Raw genomic sequence first — 13,695 nt, 5'->3', positions numbered from 1 at the left:
CTCAGAGCTAACTCAGAGGCTGTCTCCCAGGCTATATCCTCAGTAAAATCCCCCAATAAGACTTAACTCACAACTTTTAGGTTGTGTATTTTTCTTCAGTCGACAGATACATATTTGTATATATATAAATTATATATAATATATATCTGCATTACATATGATATATAATCATACAGATCATGATATAATATAGATCATGGCTACCTTAAACAGACAAAAAACAAACCAAAATAAAATTTACAAATGGTAACAATGGGTGATTTTTTCTTCTACATTTCTGGTGTCTTCTAAATTTGCTGTGATGAACATGAATTGCATTTATAATGGAACAGATAAACTTTTGTATAATTATATTTTAAACGGATTTAAAAAAACAACTCAAGTAACCCTGGTGCAACTATTAACAGCTATTTTTCTTAATGGCTTTAACCAACCTGTTGGATAAAGGAGACCCTCCAGAATCAGAAACTACAGTAGGCTCACAATCAAAGTAGGGGAGCAACGTTGTTATTTTTAAAGCCCAACAGAAATGCCCACCAGAGAGGAAACCTCTCGGTGCCCTGGGGGGCAAGCAGCAGGGATGACCATGTTCCCCTGATGGGACTCTGAAGGGCTGGCCCTCAGGGAACTCGTGGAGTAGAAGAATATTCAGAGCAGAGAAGCAGGACAGAGCCATCGGGAAGCGCTCAGGGTTTGGCAGGGGAGTGGTGATTAAAAAAAGCTGAAAAGTGATTTTAAAAAAGCTGAAAAGGAGCTTAGGACCAAAGAGCAAACAGCACCCATGTCATGCTGAGCATCTGGGCACGCCACACTGCCTCTCCACGCCCGTGACCTCCACCCCATTTAAATCACATGCTGTCACCCCTGCCTGGCCTTTCCCCTCCCCTCTCACCTGCCTCCTGTCCATTCCACACATGGCTCTCAGGACGATCTTCCAAACGCACCGTTTTGATCATGATTTGGACTTACACAGTTTCCACAGCGACCTTTACCGGCAAACTAACTTTCAAGAACCTATAATAGGCTTCAAGCCTCCTCTTGGTCAGCTGACCTATCTGAGCCTTTGTTTCTTGCCCCGGAAAATGCTGGTTATCACATCTATCTCATAGAGACCCTAGAAGGACTACAAAAGATAATACATTATCTTACGCTTTCTAACACAAGGGCTCTGGGAGCTAAGATGATTGGAAATGGCTGAATGTGAGTGAAACACGGGTGGGACACGGAGGGACTCACCTCCGTCCACTGCAACACAACAGGATCTGATTTTGAGGAGGTCTGAGACTGAGCAATACGGAGGACCCCTCACTGTTAAGGTACTTCAGAGGCCAATGGGTCCTTCAAATGCAGACAACATGTGAAAGATATTGGCTCAGGTACCCGTCCAGGTCCTGTGAATGGCGGCCTGGCCATCAGGGACACAGGATCAGTTCCACTCAAGCTAGATGACTCAGGCTTGGGTCCATTTTCCCCAGATGCTCTTAGAAATGGTAGGCACTTGGGACTTTCACAATTTTTTTCTCTAGCATTTACTGTATTTCATCAAATCCAAGATACATCAACCCTAAGATATATTATTCTGTGCACACCAAGGTTTTTCTAGAAGACACCCTGAAATGTTATAAGAAGCTTTCTGATTTCAGAGGTTTTAAAATGTGGGGAAAATAGGCATCCTCAGACTGATGAAATATGTAATATGTAACATGTATGTATGATGTAATATGAAAGATGTAATATGGTTATGTACATGCCTGACCATAGCCAGGAGAAGTTTCTTTCTTTTTTGCCCAGCCTGTCTCATCTTTCTATTCACTACGGCACCTGAGACTGGGCCCTACATGGAGTACTTGTTGCAATGATGACAATAAAGATCGTAGCTAATATTTATGGACCACCTTCCATGCAATGCTACAACTTCATATGAATTAACCCTCAAAATAACTTGTATTGGTTGTTTTGGTGAGTACTATTTTTACTCCCACTGTGCAGGTAAGAGTACTGAGGCTTAGAGGGATAGAGGGATTAAATAACAGAGTTAGGAAAGGGAACTGCTAGGATTATAAACCCAAGTCTGCTTAAGGATCGATCTAGACTGTCTAAACCACTGTGCCACGTTGTCCTGAAGGATGGTCAGGCAAGAAGGTGTGAAAGCCAGGTCAGAATTAAAGAGAAGAATGGTCAAGAGTTTTGGAGATGAAGGGACTTTAAGATCGGGGTTATAGATTTTATGAGAAGAGTTACTTATAATCTTCAATTTGAAGTCTTCTGACTGACTTTCCCATTCCAATAATTTGGGGGGTAGGCATTATGCTCCAGGAGTCTGAATTTTATTTGGCCCAATGAACTCAACGTGAAAACACTATTTTCTTCCTTAAGATTCAGAATCCAGGCACCTTGTTGAACTGATTTTTTTCACACTGTAAACCATATTTTAAAACAACATTTGATACGGGCTTCCCTGGTGGTGCAGTGGTTGAGAGTCCCCCTGCCGATGCAGGGGACACGGGTTCGTGCCCCGGTCCAGGAAGATCCCACATGCCGCAGAGCGGCTGGGCCCGTGAGCCATGGCTGCTGAGCCTGCGCGTCCGGAGCCTGTGCTCCGCAGCGGGAGAGGCCACAACAGTGAGAGGCCCGCGTACCACGAAAAATAAAAAATAAAAAAAATTTAAAAAAGCATTTGATTTAACATATTTCCCTCAAGTTGACTTTGAATAGTCTATACATTTCACCTTCACTTTTCTATCACAGACACAAAAAATAAATACAGAACTCTCCAGAGCCGCTCACCTTCACTTTCTTATTCCTTCATGATGTTCCCTAATGAACTGGGACCCAAACCTGTCTTTCTGCTGGGGCTCCTGCATCCACATTTTATAACTGGATGGGTAAGGGAGGTGGAGGAGGCTGCAAGAATGCTGATTGCTGCGGGGAATAAAAATAAGGGGCATTTTCCAGCTCCAAAGATCAGAACTCAAACTGCTCTTTCTCCCAAGAATTAAAGCAGCAAAACGTAAAAACATCTCAACACAAGAAAATGTGGCCATGGCGTCAAGGCACTGCATTCCAGAAGCAAAGATTGCCCTTTACCTAGTGGATCTGTCACTGTACCATCTGGTACACGGGGTCACCAACTTTCAGGCTTCCAATTTTTTCCACCGAATAATAGATCCCAAAAAGTGGGGATGACTGGTAAATGGGCTTCTCGGAAGGATCACACAGGCGGTAGCTGAAAGAAGCAAAAATTCACCCTTAGGCACACAGAGGAAATAACCTAAGTGCTCTCAGTGGAATTCAAGCGTTCATTCTCAGGTTCTCTATAAATAAACAGCAAGCCTTTTCTAAAATGTAGACAGAGAAGTCTTGGCAATTAGTCAAACTGCAAATAATCCTGGTTTTTCTAGAAGTATCCTGAGAATCTGAACAGTTTTTCTATGGCTTTGTTTTGAGCCCAAAAGAAGAAACTTGTATGTGTTGCTTAAAATAAATACTTTGTTTGCATGTGTACTTCCAGCTTCACAACTCATGGAAATAAATGCCTGTACAATCTCAAAATGGACCTGCCCTGAACTCCAGGCTTCCGCAACAAATCTCATACTCTTGACATTGATTCTATCAAATAAATGTGAGTTGCAACAAAAATAAAATGACTCGAGGTCTTAATTTGGAAATACACGTGTAAAGGTTATTAAAAATTGATGTGAGAGGGCTTCCCTGGTGGCGCAGTGGTTGAGATTCCACCTGCCGATGCGGGGGACACGGGTTCGTGCTCCGGTCCGGGAGGATCCCACATGCCGCGGAGCGGCTGGGCCCGTGAGCCATGGCCGCTGAGCCTGTGCGTCCGGAGCCTGTGCTCCGCAACGGGAGAGGCTACAACAGTGAGAGGCCCGCATACCGAAAGAAAAAAAAAAAGTTGATGTGAGAGAGACGAAAATTTCAAAATGTAGGATTATACAATTAAAAATGTGTCCAAAGCACTCGAAGATCCATCTAGAAAAAAAAGAGAAAGCCACAAGTACTCACGTACATTAAACAACAGACACAAAACAAGCAGAGAGCAGAGAGGTGCCCAGACAGAGCACCTACAGCCACAAGCGGTTCCAAGGATGGGGATAATATAGAAATACACTGGACACGTGGATGTTCTACCTTTTCAGGGTTTCCAGCGGCTCCTTCCTGCTGATCACTCCGGTATCTGGGTCCACCGTGGTCATAATGCACCTGTCACACAATAACAAAGGGTTAGGGGACAGTTAAGAACCAATGAGCATGCCACGCGCCAGAGAGTCCTTACCTGGGACAAGCCAAAACCTTTTTCATTTCTACATCGCCAATGAAGAGCTCACCCCAGGTGTCCTAGGAGAAAAGAAAAAGGTATTTTTTGAATTAAGGCTTCATCAGTCTTTATAGCAGTTTATTCTTTGGCTGGTCCTATGAAGCTAGCAGAAGAAAGCAGTGCAAGAGGATGCCACGAAGCATTCCCCAAAAAGGACTCAAATGGAGGCAGTGTGTTGGTGAGTCCAGGATCCAGCTCTTGACTTGATCTCAGAAGCCTGCCCCTTTCAGCACAGCAAAAATAGATCTTCTCTAGGGGGTAGTTTGCCATGAGGACTGTAAACAACTCCAGGTCAAGTTAATGATAGATAATGAGAAGCGGAAAGCTTGCAAGACTGCCCACTCTTTCCTCTTGCTAAGCTACAATGGAAGCCAAGTTACAATCTGATGGTTCTTTGATGAGTGGGACATGACCCAAGAAAAGTCAGTTCTGAGTCTCATCCATCCAACACCTCCACCTCCGCAGAGCAGCAGCCTGCCCCCGGCTCTGGCCAGCCACGGCCGCCGGCCCTGCTTTGCTTTCCCACCCTTGAACCATGGTAGGTCCTGCCAACGTCTGTCTCAGAGCTTCCATCAAACCTCACGACTTGGAGGGAGGTATTATTTTGGTCCCATTTTTACACAAAGATAAGGAGGCAAAGAGAGATTAAAAAGTTTTTTCAGGGTTGCAGCAGCTACGTTTGAAAACCTTTCTGTTTCTGAAGCAGGACTTTTAACCACCCAGCTTCTAACTATACCCATCTATATATCTATCTACACACACACATAGAAACATATATACACACATATATGGAGGTTATACAGATTACATTATATACACATACATACACATTCATATACACACACATATACACATATATATACGAGGAGGGTATGTTACAGCTCTCTCTTGCTAACAGGAAAGCCATCTATCTGCAAAGCTTGAATTTCACAGGACAATCCTTTGTCCAGGCTGCCGGAGGAGAGGCCGGAGGCATCGGGGCTTCACTGGGGCTTCACTCCAGGCTCCATAAACCAACAGTACTTATAACAAGATGCAAAAAAAAATGACCCTTGAAAAATTGTTCCCTGATCTCAACCCAAGTGAGGTTTTCGGAGACCATGAGTCTAACGGATTTGGTGAGAAATCAGCTTCCAAGTGAGGCAATGAGGCATCTATTCCTCTCACCCACTGGGCTCACTCCCCCAAGGACAGGAGAGGAGAGCAGTCTGTCCCTGCAGGAAGCAGGGCAGAGCAGGGGGTGGGGCCTCTCATGTAACATTTCCCCCTCCCCACTGATGACCAGGCTCCAATCATGCTAGGGTCCTCTTTCAGGGATACACTAACCCCCCAGGGCCTATAGGGGTGATTCAGCAAAGGCACAAAAGGAAGTCCAGTACCTAACTGGGTCTTCCCAACTCAGAAATCTCCTGCGGGATATGACTGAAGTAAGGAGGTCTCTGTGAACGCCCTGGGTTCCCAACCATCATTTATGAAACTGTTTCTGTGCGGAAATAAACTCTGCGTTCCAAACAACCCGTTGAGGGGGGAACTGTGTAACCCTTTTAAAAGGCAAACCCACATAACATAAAATGGAATCTCTATAGCCTAGCCAGGACTTTTTACAAGCAATGTTCAAACGCAAAACTGCAAGACAGCCATAGTGCCTAGCTAACCTCCTGGAGGAAGGTGGAATATGACCAGTAATAACAGCTCCTGCCTCGGGAAGTGATGGGCCTTGTGGTACCCTGGCCTGGAAGCGGCTAAAAAGACTGGACGCACGTCGCCACACGAGGGCGCTGCGGCCACAGGAACGTGAGCCCATCAGGCAGCCCGGGCCGAAGCACGACCCCACTCAGCTTTCCAAGTAGCACCCCACCCCCGCCAACGTTCAATTTCTTTTTACAAGTGCTGAGCAATCTCATATTTCAAAACAGCGTTATCTGTGGAAAGTCGGCCTCGTGACTGTGATATAAAGCAGGAAGTCTGAAAAGTTCAGTTAGGTTTCCTAGTCTAACAAGACATTTAATCTGCTCTTAACGCTATTACACAACTGAAGTACCCAGTTTAGAATAACAAATTACCCGTTTTCATATGAATTGTCTGAAGCCCCCCAAATGCCAGTTCTAATTACCTCCTAAAATATTAATCAGTTTATATGATAACATCACCCATCTTGATCTGATTGTCAGCCTTTTGGTGTAAAGCCTTATTTGCAGTAAAAACAAAATGCACTAAGCAAATTAAGTTAAATGAACTTATTAATTATGTTATTAGAGAAAATAATAATGCATTTTAAATTGTAGAAAAATACATTTAAATTAAAGAATATAGGAAATTAAATTTTCCATTACATTCTATTAGACACCCGAGGTGCCTTCCGTAAGCACAGAAACAGCTCCAAGAGCTTACAGCTCCCCCTGCTGGTAAGAAGCCTCTCTGCAGCCTGGCAAAATCCAGGCCATTTAGAGGGAACACAGAAAAAACCATGGAGTTTTTGAGATGGAAGAAGAAAGAAAAGGAGGAAAGAAAGCAGGGAGAAAGGGGAAAGTACTATACATAAAGGGCTCAGCTCTGTGGAAGAATCCGGAGAATTTACTATTAATTTGCAGGCATTTTGTAAACACTAAATTAAGACTACATGGTTTCCTATCACAAGAAGAATCCAGAGAAAGACATAAAAGAAGGGTTTGGAGTCGTTGCTGAGGAACACACAGAACAGCACAGGGGAGGATGTCTGTTTATTGGAGACCTTCATGGGAGTGCATATGGGCATGTGCCCAGCAAAACACTAAAGGTATGCCAGGAGATGAATCTCTCTCTCTCTCTCTCTCTCTCCATATGGCTATATATACACAGCTATATACATATATTTAGAGAGAGGGAATAGCTATATAGAGAGAATATTTATCCATCATTCTCTGTATATGTTATGGTTCTCTCTATATATGTTCTATGATTATATACATATATACTTGTGGCTATACATACACATGTATACATGGATATATACATATATTTGTAGAGAGGAAATAGATATATATCTATATATTCCATATTTTTCTATGGATATATATATATATAGAGAGAGAGAGAGAGAGAGAGAGAGAGAAAGGAGAGTGCCAGGTGAGAATGTAGGCCCAGGTAAGCTCTTGAATAACAAACTAACCATAGACAGACAAGACATTTGAAAGTAAGAAGGCAAGACAGAGGGCAAAAGCCTGAGTGGGTCTGCTGTTCCATGGTCTACAAAGGAATTCTCCTGAGGAGCACAGATCAGATCAGCAGTTCTAATCAGACAAACAGCTACAGAGCCTTTGGGCACCTATACCCCAGGTCCTGCCCGCCTACTACCACCTGAGCCCTTCCCCTCCCAAATCTCAGATACATGATCGGTGCTTTCCTTCCGCTGCTCCTGATTCTTTAATGGCTGCTCATCAGTTCATTATACTGTGTCATACATACAATTGTTAGAAGAAGTTTTAGGCTATGTTGGGATAATTCGAAGGAATGAATAAGTAAATAAACAAAATTTTTGTCTAGAAATCTTTAAGTAATTTTCTGGCTTGGTATCAATGACTGGACAAGATTACCATAGGCTCAGAAAGTTATCTACTAGAGGCTGGCTATATGCATGCAGACTTACTGTTTGGGTATTAGAAAGGAGGGTGTGAATCTCCATTTATTAACGCTGAATAATGTTCAAGATGTTGCTGAGTGAAAAAAGCACACCTAGATATATATACTACATGTAGGATGATTCCATCTATGTAAAACAAATCTGTTTAAATACCTGTGTGTATATATTTATAGCAATATATTTGGAAGGCTTCTCAAGTTTCAATAGTATTATTTGCTTTTTATAATAAATTTTTCTTTTATTTTTTTCGTTTTACTTCTTATACGAAGCATTATAATCCCGACGACACATTTAAAAACATCATTTTAGTCTAGAAAGTTTCTCAGATTCTTTCTGACAACAAATACATGGTGTCTTATCCAACACCAATTCTGCAATTCTTTGACACACACTGCTGTCCAACAATTTAACTCAATTTTGATACTAACTGCTCTGAGTTAGCACAGACCCCATGGGTTCAGGGCTCAGTCCCACAAGACTGCCCCACTTCAGATGCCAGCAGCAAGTCCCAAGTCTCCCGTACTTCTGACCAACCAGCTATAAATCAAGGGTTCCCATGACCCCCTCTGAGGCTCCATATTTTGCTAGAAGAGCTCACAGAATTCAGGAAAGTGCTTTACTATTACCAGTTTATTATAAAGAATACAATTCAGGAACAGTCAAATGGAAGAGATGCACAGGGCAAGGTATGGGGGAAGAGCACAGGCAGAGCTTCTGTGCTGTCCCCAAATGCACCACCCTCCCAGCACCCTAATGTGTCACCAAACAGTGAACTCTCCAAACCCCATCGTTTAGGTGTTTTATGGTGGTTTCATTACTTAGGTATGATTGATTAAATCATTAAACTCAACCTCCAGCCCCTCTCCCGTCCCTGGAAGTCTGGGGTGGGGCTGAAAGTTCCACACTGTAATCATGTCTTGGTCTTTCTGCTGACCAAGCTTCCTCCTGAAGCTATCTACCTGCCTCACCCATCCTGACATTCACCTCATTACCATAAACTTAGGTGTGATTGAAAGGGGCTTGTTATTAACAAAAAACGTTCCTGTCACCCTTGTCAGTCAGGAAATTCCAAGGGTTTTAGGAGCTGTGCCAGGAACAGGGGCCAAAGACCGAATAGATATTTCCCATTACACCGCACAGTTAAGCTATCTCAAATCAAAATCTGTTTCTCTATTTTTAAGGTACACAAGCAAAATGATATTCTCTAATGTCCTGTTCGAATCTCCCTATAAAGAAACCCCATGGCATTCTTCCTACAACGAGATCCCTATACACACACATACTTTGCACTGAGTGCTCCTTTCTCTGGGCTCTAGAGAAACATAACATGGTTATGTTCCCAGTACCACAACCCTTCTCCTACTGAGCCCTACATCCTGCTTCATTCTGAGACCCTTGCAGACAGACACAGTGAGGTCACTTTGATAATCTTAGCATCCATCCTAGAGATTAGCACCCAGGAAGCCCTCAATAAATGTTTGTTATCAACAGGAATGTTCCAGAATCTTGGTTATGATATGAACTTGCAAGAAATGTTTCCTTAGCTGAAGTAAAACTCTACCTCATGGTCAAACTTCCTTCACAGACTGACTAACACTGGATGCCATACACTGAGAATTACCAACTTACATGAGACGTGACTTTTCATTTACCAGATAAGTAAAGATTATAGGCATCAATGCTGGCAGGAGTACAAGAAAAAGGGCATACTTCCACTGAGCTTGTGGGAATATAGATTGGTGCAGGGTTTCTGCAAAGCAATTTGGTAATGTATATGGAGCGCCTTTAAAGTGCTGATTCGGCATTTCTGAAGAGTAAATTTAGAAATGTAGACAAAGACTGTTTTACAGAGCTGTTCATTATTCATGTAAGGGGAAATGGAAAATAGCCTAAATGCCCAATTATACAGGAATGGCTAAATAAGTTATTGCCTAGTTCTGTGATGAACTAATATGGAACTAGGAAAACTATGCTGACGAGGAATTTGTAAAGATAGAGATGTGTTTACCATATAACATTAAGTGAAAATGGTGGGATTCAAAATTATCTATACAATATCATACAAACAATATTGGAAACACAATAAAATGTTATTGCTGGCTACTTTTTGACAGTAGGATGGTGAGGGATTTTTATTCCTTTAAATTTTTCTGTATTTTTCTAACTGTATACAGAGGATGTGGTACTTTAAAAAATTACTTTTATAATCCGAAAAAAATTAACTGTATCTTAAAAAGATTCTTGAATTAAATCATTAAGAAGCTTTCTACTTCTCTGCAGCCCTGGTTCCAGATGACCTCAAGGCTTTCTCCTGACCCCGTGTCTGAGCAACCCTGTGCAAAGAAGTAAATCACTTCATCCTCACATCCTACAGAATTACGGGAGATACATTTCTGTTAACCTAAATGCATAACAAATGTGCCAGGAGGAATTTGCTCTTTGGAGGCACTTGGACTTGAAAAATCCAGGCAGAAGGGAAGGACGTCCCAAAGCTTGATAAAGCCAGCAAAGCAGGCTTCTGTTCCCTGGAGGGGTCACCTACTTTTCGGAACACCAGTAACAGGCAACAAGAAAGGAAAGAAGAGACCTTGAGATGTGGCTCTTTCTGTCTCTCTGATGCGTATTCACGGAGGGATAGTTTGCGGGGCTGATGTGACTGCTCGTGTCCCATCCACACACCAGGCTCCTCTCAGGGTGGTTAGAGTCCTGAGGATTCCAGTGTTTCGTGGACAGTAAGATATCCTAGTCTCCCCTTGGGGTTCAGCTTCTGACTGAGATGCTAGGGGTCCCACACCCACCAATAGCAGAGTCTGGGAGAGGCAGCCACCAGCCCCGATTCCCAAAGGCAGCAGCCTGGGCTGCTCTTCAGCATCTGGGTCCAGGTGTGTGAATCACAGCCTTCCGGAGGACACAGAGGGAAAGGGTTGGGTATATGGGGCGGGGGGGGGGGGTCCATATGATGACTCCTACCCGCCTCTACAATACCTTCTCTGCTTCAACATCTGTATTCGATGGGCTCATCTCTAGGGGTGTTTTGTAAAGCAAATGGCCACTCCCTACTCGTGATGTTCAGATATGTATGTCTGTGTGATCATACCTGCTCAAAGGGAATACCCATGTACTACTGTCATCAAAGGCTTTTATTTCCTCCTTGATCTGAAAAATAACATACTTAGAGGTGGGTAAGATGTGATGAACAAAATTCAATGGTCAAATCCCTGCCCCTTGTTGAATTCAGTTCAACAAGATCTTACATACTCAAGGGCTTGTGCATTCAGGACCAAGGATGAATGAGAAAAATCACAGTGAGGCAAGTCTTGAGAAATAGACCTCATGCAATTGTTAGGAAGATTAAAATGTGCTTGTTAACTTACGTTTTTTTAAAAGTTGGAATATAGTATGTGCAACATTAGTGTTTGTTTTAAAAAATGCCAACTAACATATATCCAGAAAAACTCTAATTAGAAAAGATAAATGTACCCCAGTGTTCATAGCAGCACTATTCACAGTAGCCAAGACATGGAAACAGCCTAAGTGTCCATTGACAGATGAATGGATAAAGAAGATGTGGTACATATATGCAATGGAATATTACTCAGCCATGAAAACAAGTGAAATAATACCATCTGCAACAGCATGAATGGACCTAGAGATTGTCATACTTAAGTGAAGTAAGTCAGACAGAGAAAGACAAATATCATATGACATCACTTACATGTGGAATCTAAAATATGACACAAATGGACTTATTTACAAAACAGAAATAAACTCACAGACATAGAAAACAAACTTATGGTTACCAAAGGGGAAAGGGAGGGAGGGATAAATGAGGAATTTGGGATTAACAGATACACACCACTATGTATAAAATAGATGAACAGCAAGGTCCTACTGTAGAGCACAGGGGACTATATTCAATATCTTATAATAAACTATAATGGAAAAGAACATGAAAAGGAATATATATATACATATATATGTGTATAACTGAATCACTTTGCTGTACACCAGAAACTAACACAACATTGTAAATCAATTATACTTCAATAAAAAAAGCCAACATGGGTTTCCCTAGTGGCGCAGTGGTTGAGAGTCTGCCTGCCGATGCAGGGGACGCGGGTTCGTGCCCCGGTCCGGGAAGATCCCACATGCTGCGGAGCAGCTGGGCCCGTGAACCATGGCCGCTGAGCCTGCGCGCCCGGAGCCTGTGCTCCGCAACGGGAGAGGCCACAACAGTGAGAGGCCCGCGTACCGCAAAAAAAAAAAAAAAGCCAACAAAAGAGGTCATGTCGGAGAGGGGGTCTGAGAGACCTTTGTGGTAAAGTGCCTTTTTGACCACACACACACACACACACACACACTCACATTAACAGAGAGAAGAAAAAGGCAACAGGAATTGTACAGCTCTAGGGCTGCAAAGAACCTTTAAAATCCTTTAGTAAAACTTGCCCACTTTAAGATCAGAAAATGATGCTCAAGGAGGTTAAGGTCAAGCTCACAGAGACAGAAGGACCATGTGGCCCTCCTGGTCTCCAGCCAGGAGTCAGACATATCTGATTATCACCTTGCTCCCAAGGAAAACCCCAGGCCAGAGGGTCTCTGCCCTGGCTCAAGCCAGAGTCACCAGGGGGCTTAAAAAATCTCCTCTGCCCAAACTGCAACTGGGACCCGAGGTGGGGATTGTTCCAGTGTGGGAACCACAGCCCAAGCTGATCTCTACGCATTCCCTCCCACTCTAAGTCCACTTGTCTTCGTGCCGCGGGCTTTCAGGGGTGTTTTATTTACTGCGTGGATGCAGTGATGGAAAGGGCTCTGTGAGGCTGTACAGAAAGAAGCCCAAAGAAGCGTCCTCCAATTTGTCCTTTATATGAGAAGGGCCGAAGTTTTGTAAGGTTTGGCTTCACATGCTTCTGTTCTCTCTTTCTCAGCCCCTAAAAGTCTCTGTGGCAAATATTTCGAGTTACTGAGACGGAAACAAAAAAAGCAAATGTATAAGGAGATCTCCTTAAGTAAAGGCACTAACTCCGTTGGCAAATTCTTCAGGAATGTGACTGTATTACTGCTCCCTCCACCCAGGACTCCTGTCTCCCATGTGCTCATCATGTTAGCTTTTCGAAATCAGGACTAATTTACCTGAGGTCCTTGCTTGAGGCTCCTATCAAAGTGGGGATGTCAGAAAAGCTCCCCAGATGAAAACGGGACCCCTTACTTGAAAGGCATGCCATAAAGGGATGAGGGGAGCCCCTGCGGTCCACCACATGCGCACAACACCGAGAGTAAACCCTAAGGTCAGCTATGGACTTTGGGTGACTATGATGTCAGTATAGGTCCATCCTTGGTAAAAAAAAAAAAGTATCTCTCTAGTGAGTGATGTTGATAATGGGGGAGGCTACACGTGTGAGGGCAGGGTGTATATGGGAAATGGTCAGCTAGAGATAAGAAGGATTGGTCAATTTTATTACTTTCAAACTTGATTGCTCTACGTTCCCAGAGTTCAAACACACTACACTAGACCAAAGGAAGCCGCTTTTTAAAATCTGTTTCATATTCTGAGTTACACAGTAAACGTACAAAGTGCCTTGGGTCACAAAGAGTAAATGTTGCACAATGCATCCTCCTATCACTCTTTGATTCTGCAATAGATAATGGCCTGAATTTTTGTACCCTGCTTAGGTTTGCTATATTTTTTATTATTAGTTGGTCTATGAAATATTTATCTGCATTATCATTTTACATTAATATT

At 42.9% G+C, this 13,695-nt stretch overlaps 1 protein-coding gene across 1 annotated transcript in view; it reads right to left on the bottom strand.

Moving 5' to 3' along the window:
* Positions 1-13,695, bottom strand: part of MARC2 (mitochondrial amidoxime reducing component 2) — a 33,778-nt gene that overhangs the window by 1,758 nt on the left and 18,325 nt on the right. The window contains exons 5-7 of the mRNA XM_029227143.1: positions 4,292-4,353; positions 4,147-4,218; positions 3,088-3,226 (exon numbers count right to left, since the gene is read on the bottom strand). Coding sequence (XP_029082976.1) covers positions 3,100-3,226; positions 4,147-4,218; positions 4,292-4,353 — 261 coding nt within the window. The 3' untranslated portion in view covers positions 3,088-3,099. The remainder of the gene's footprint in view (positions 1-3,087; positions 3,227-4,146; positions 4,219-4,291; positions 4,354-13,695) is intronic.

Source organism: Monodon monoceros, unplaced genomic scaffold, assembly GCF_005190385.1.
Source record: "Monodon monoceros isolate NGI ecotype Baffin Bay Population unplaced genomic scaffold, NGI_Narwhal_1 Super_Scaffold_18, whole genome shotgun sequence".
NCBI lineage: Eukaryota > Metazoa > Chordata > Mammalia > Artiodactyla > Monodontidae > Monodon > Monodon monoceros.
This window is presented reverse-complemented; position numbering and strand designations above follow the sequence as displayed.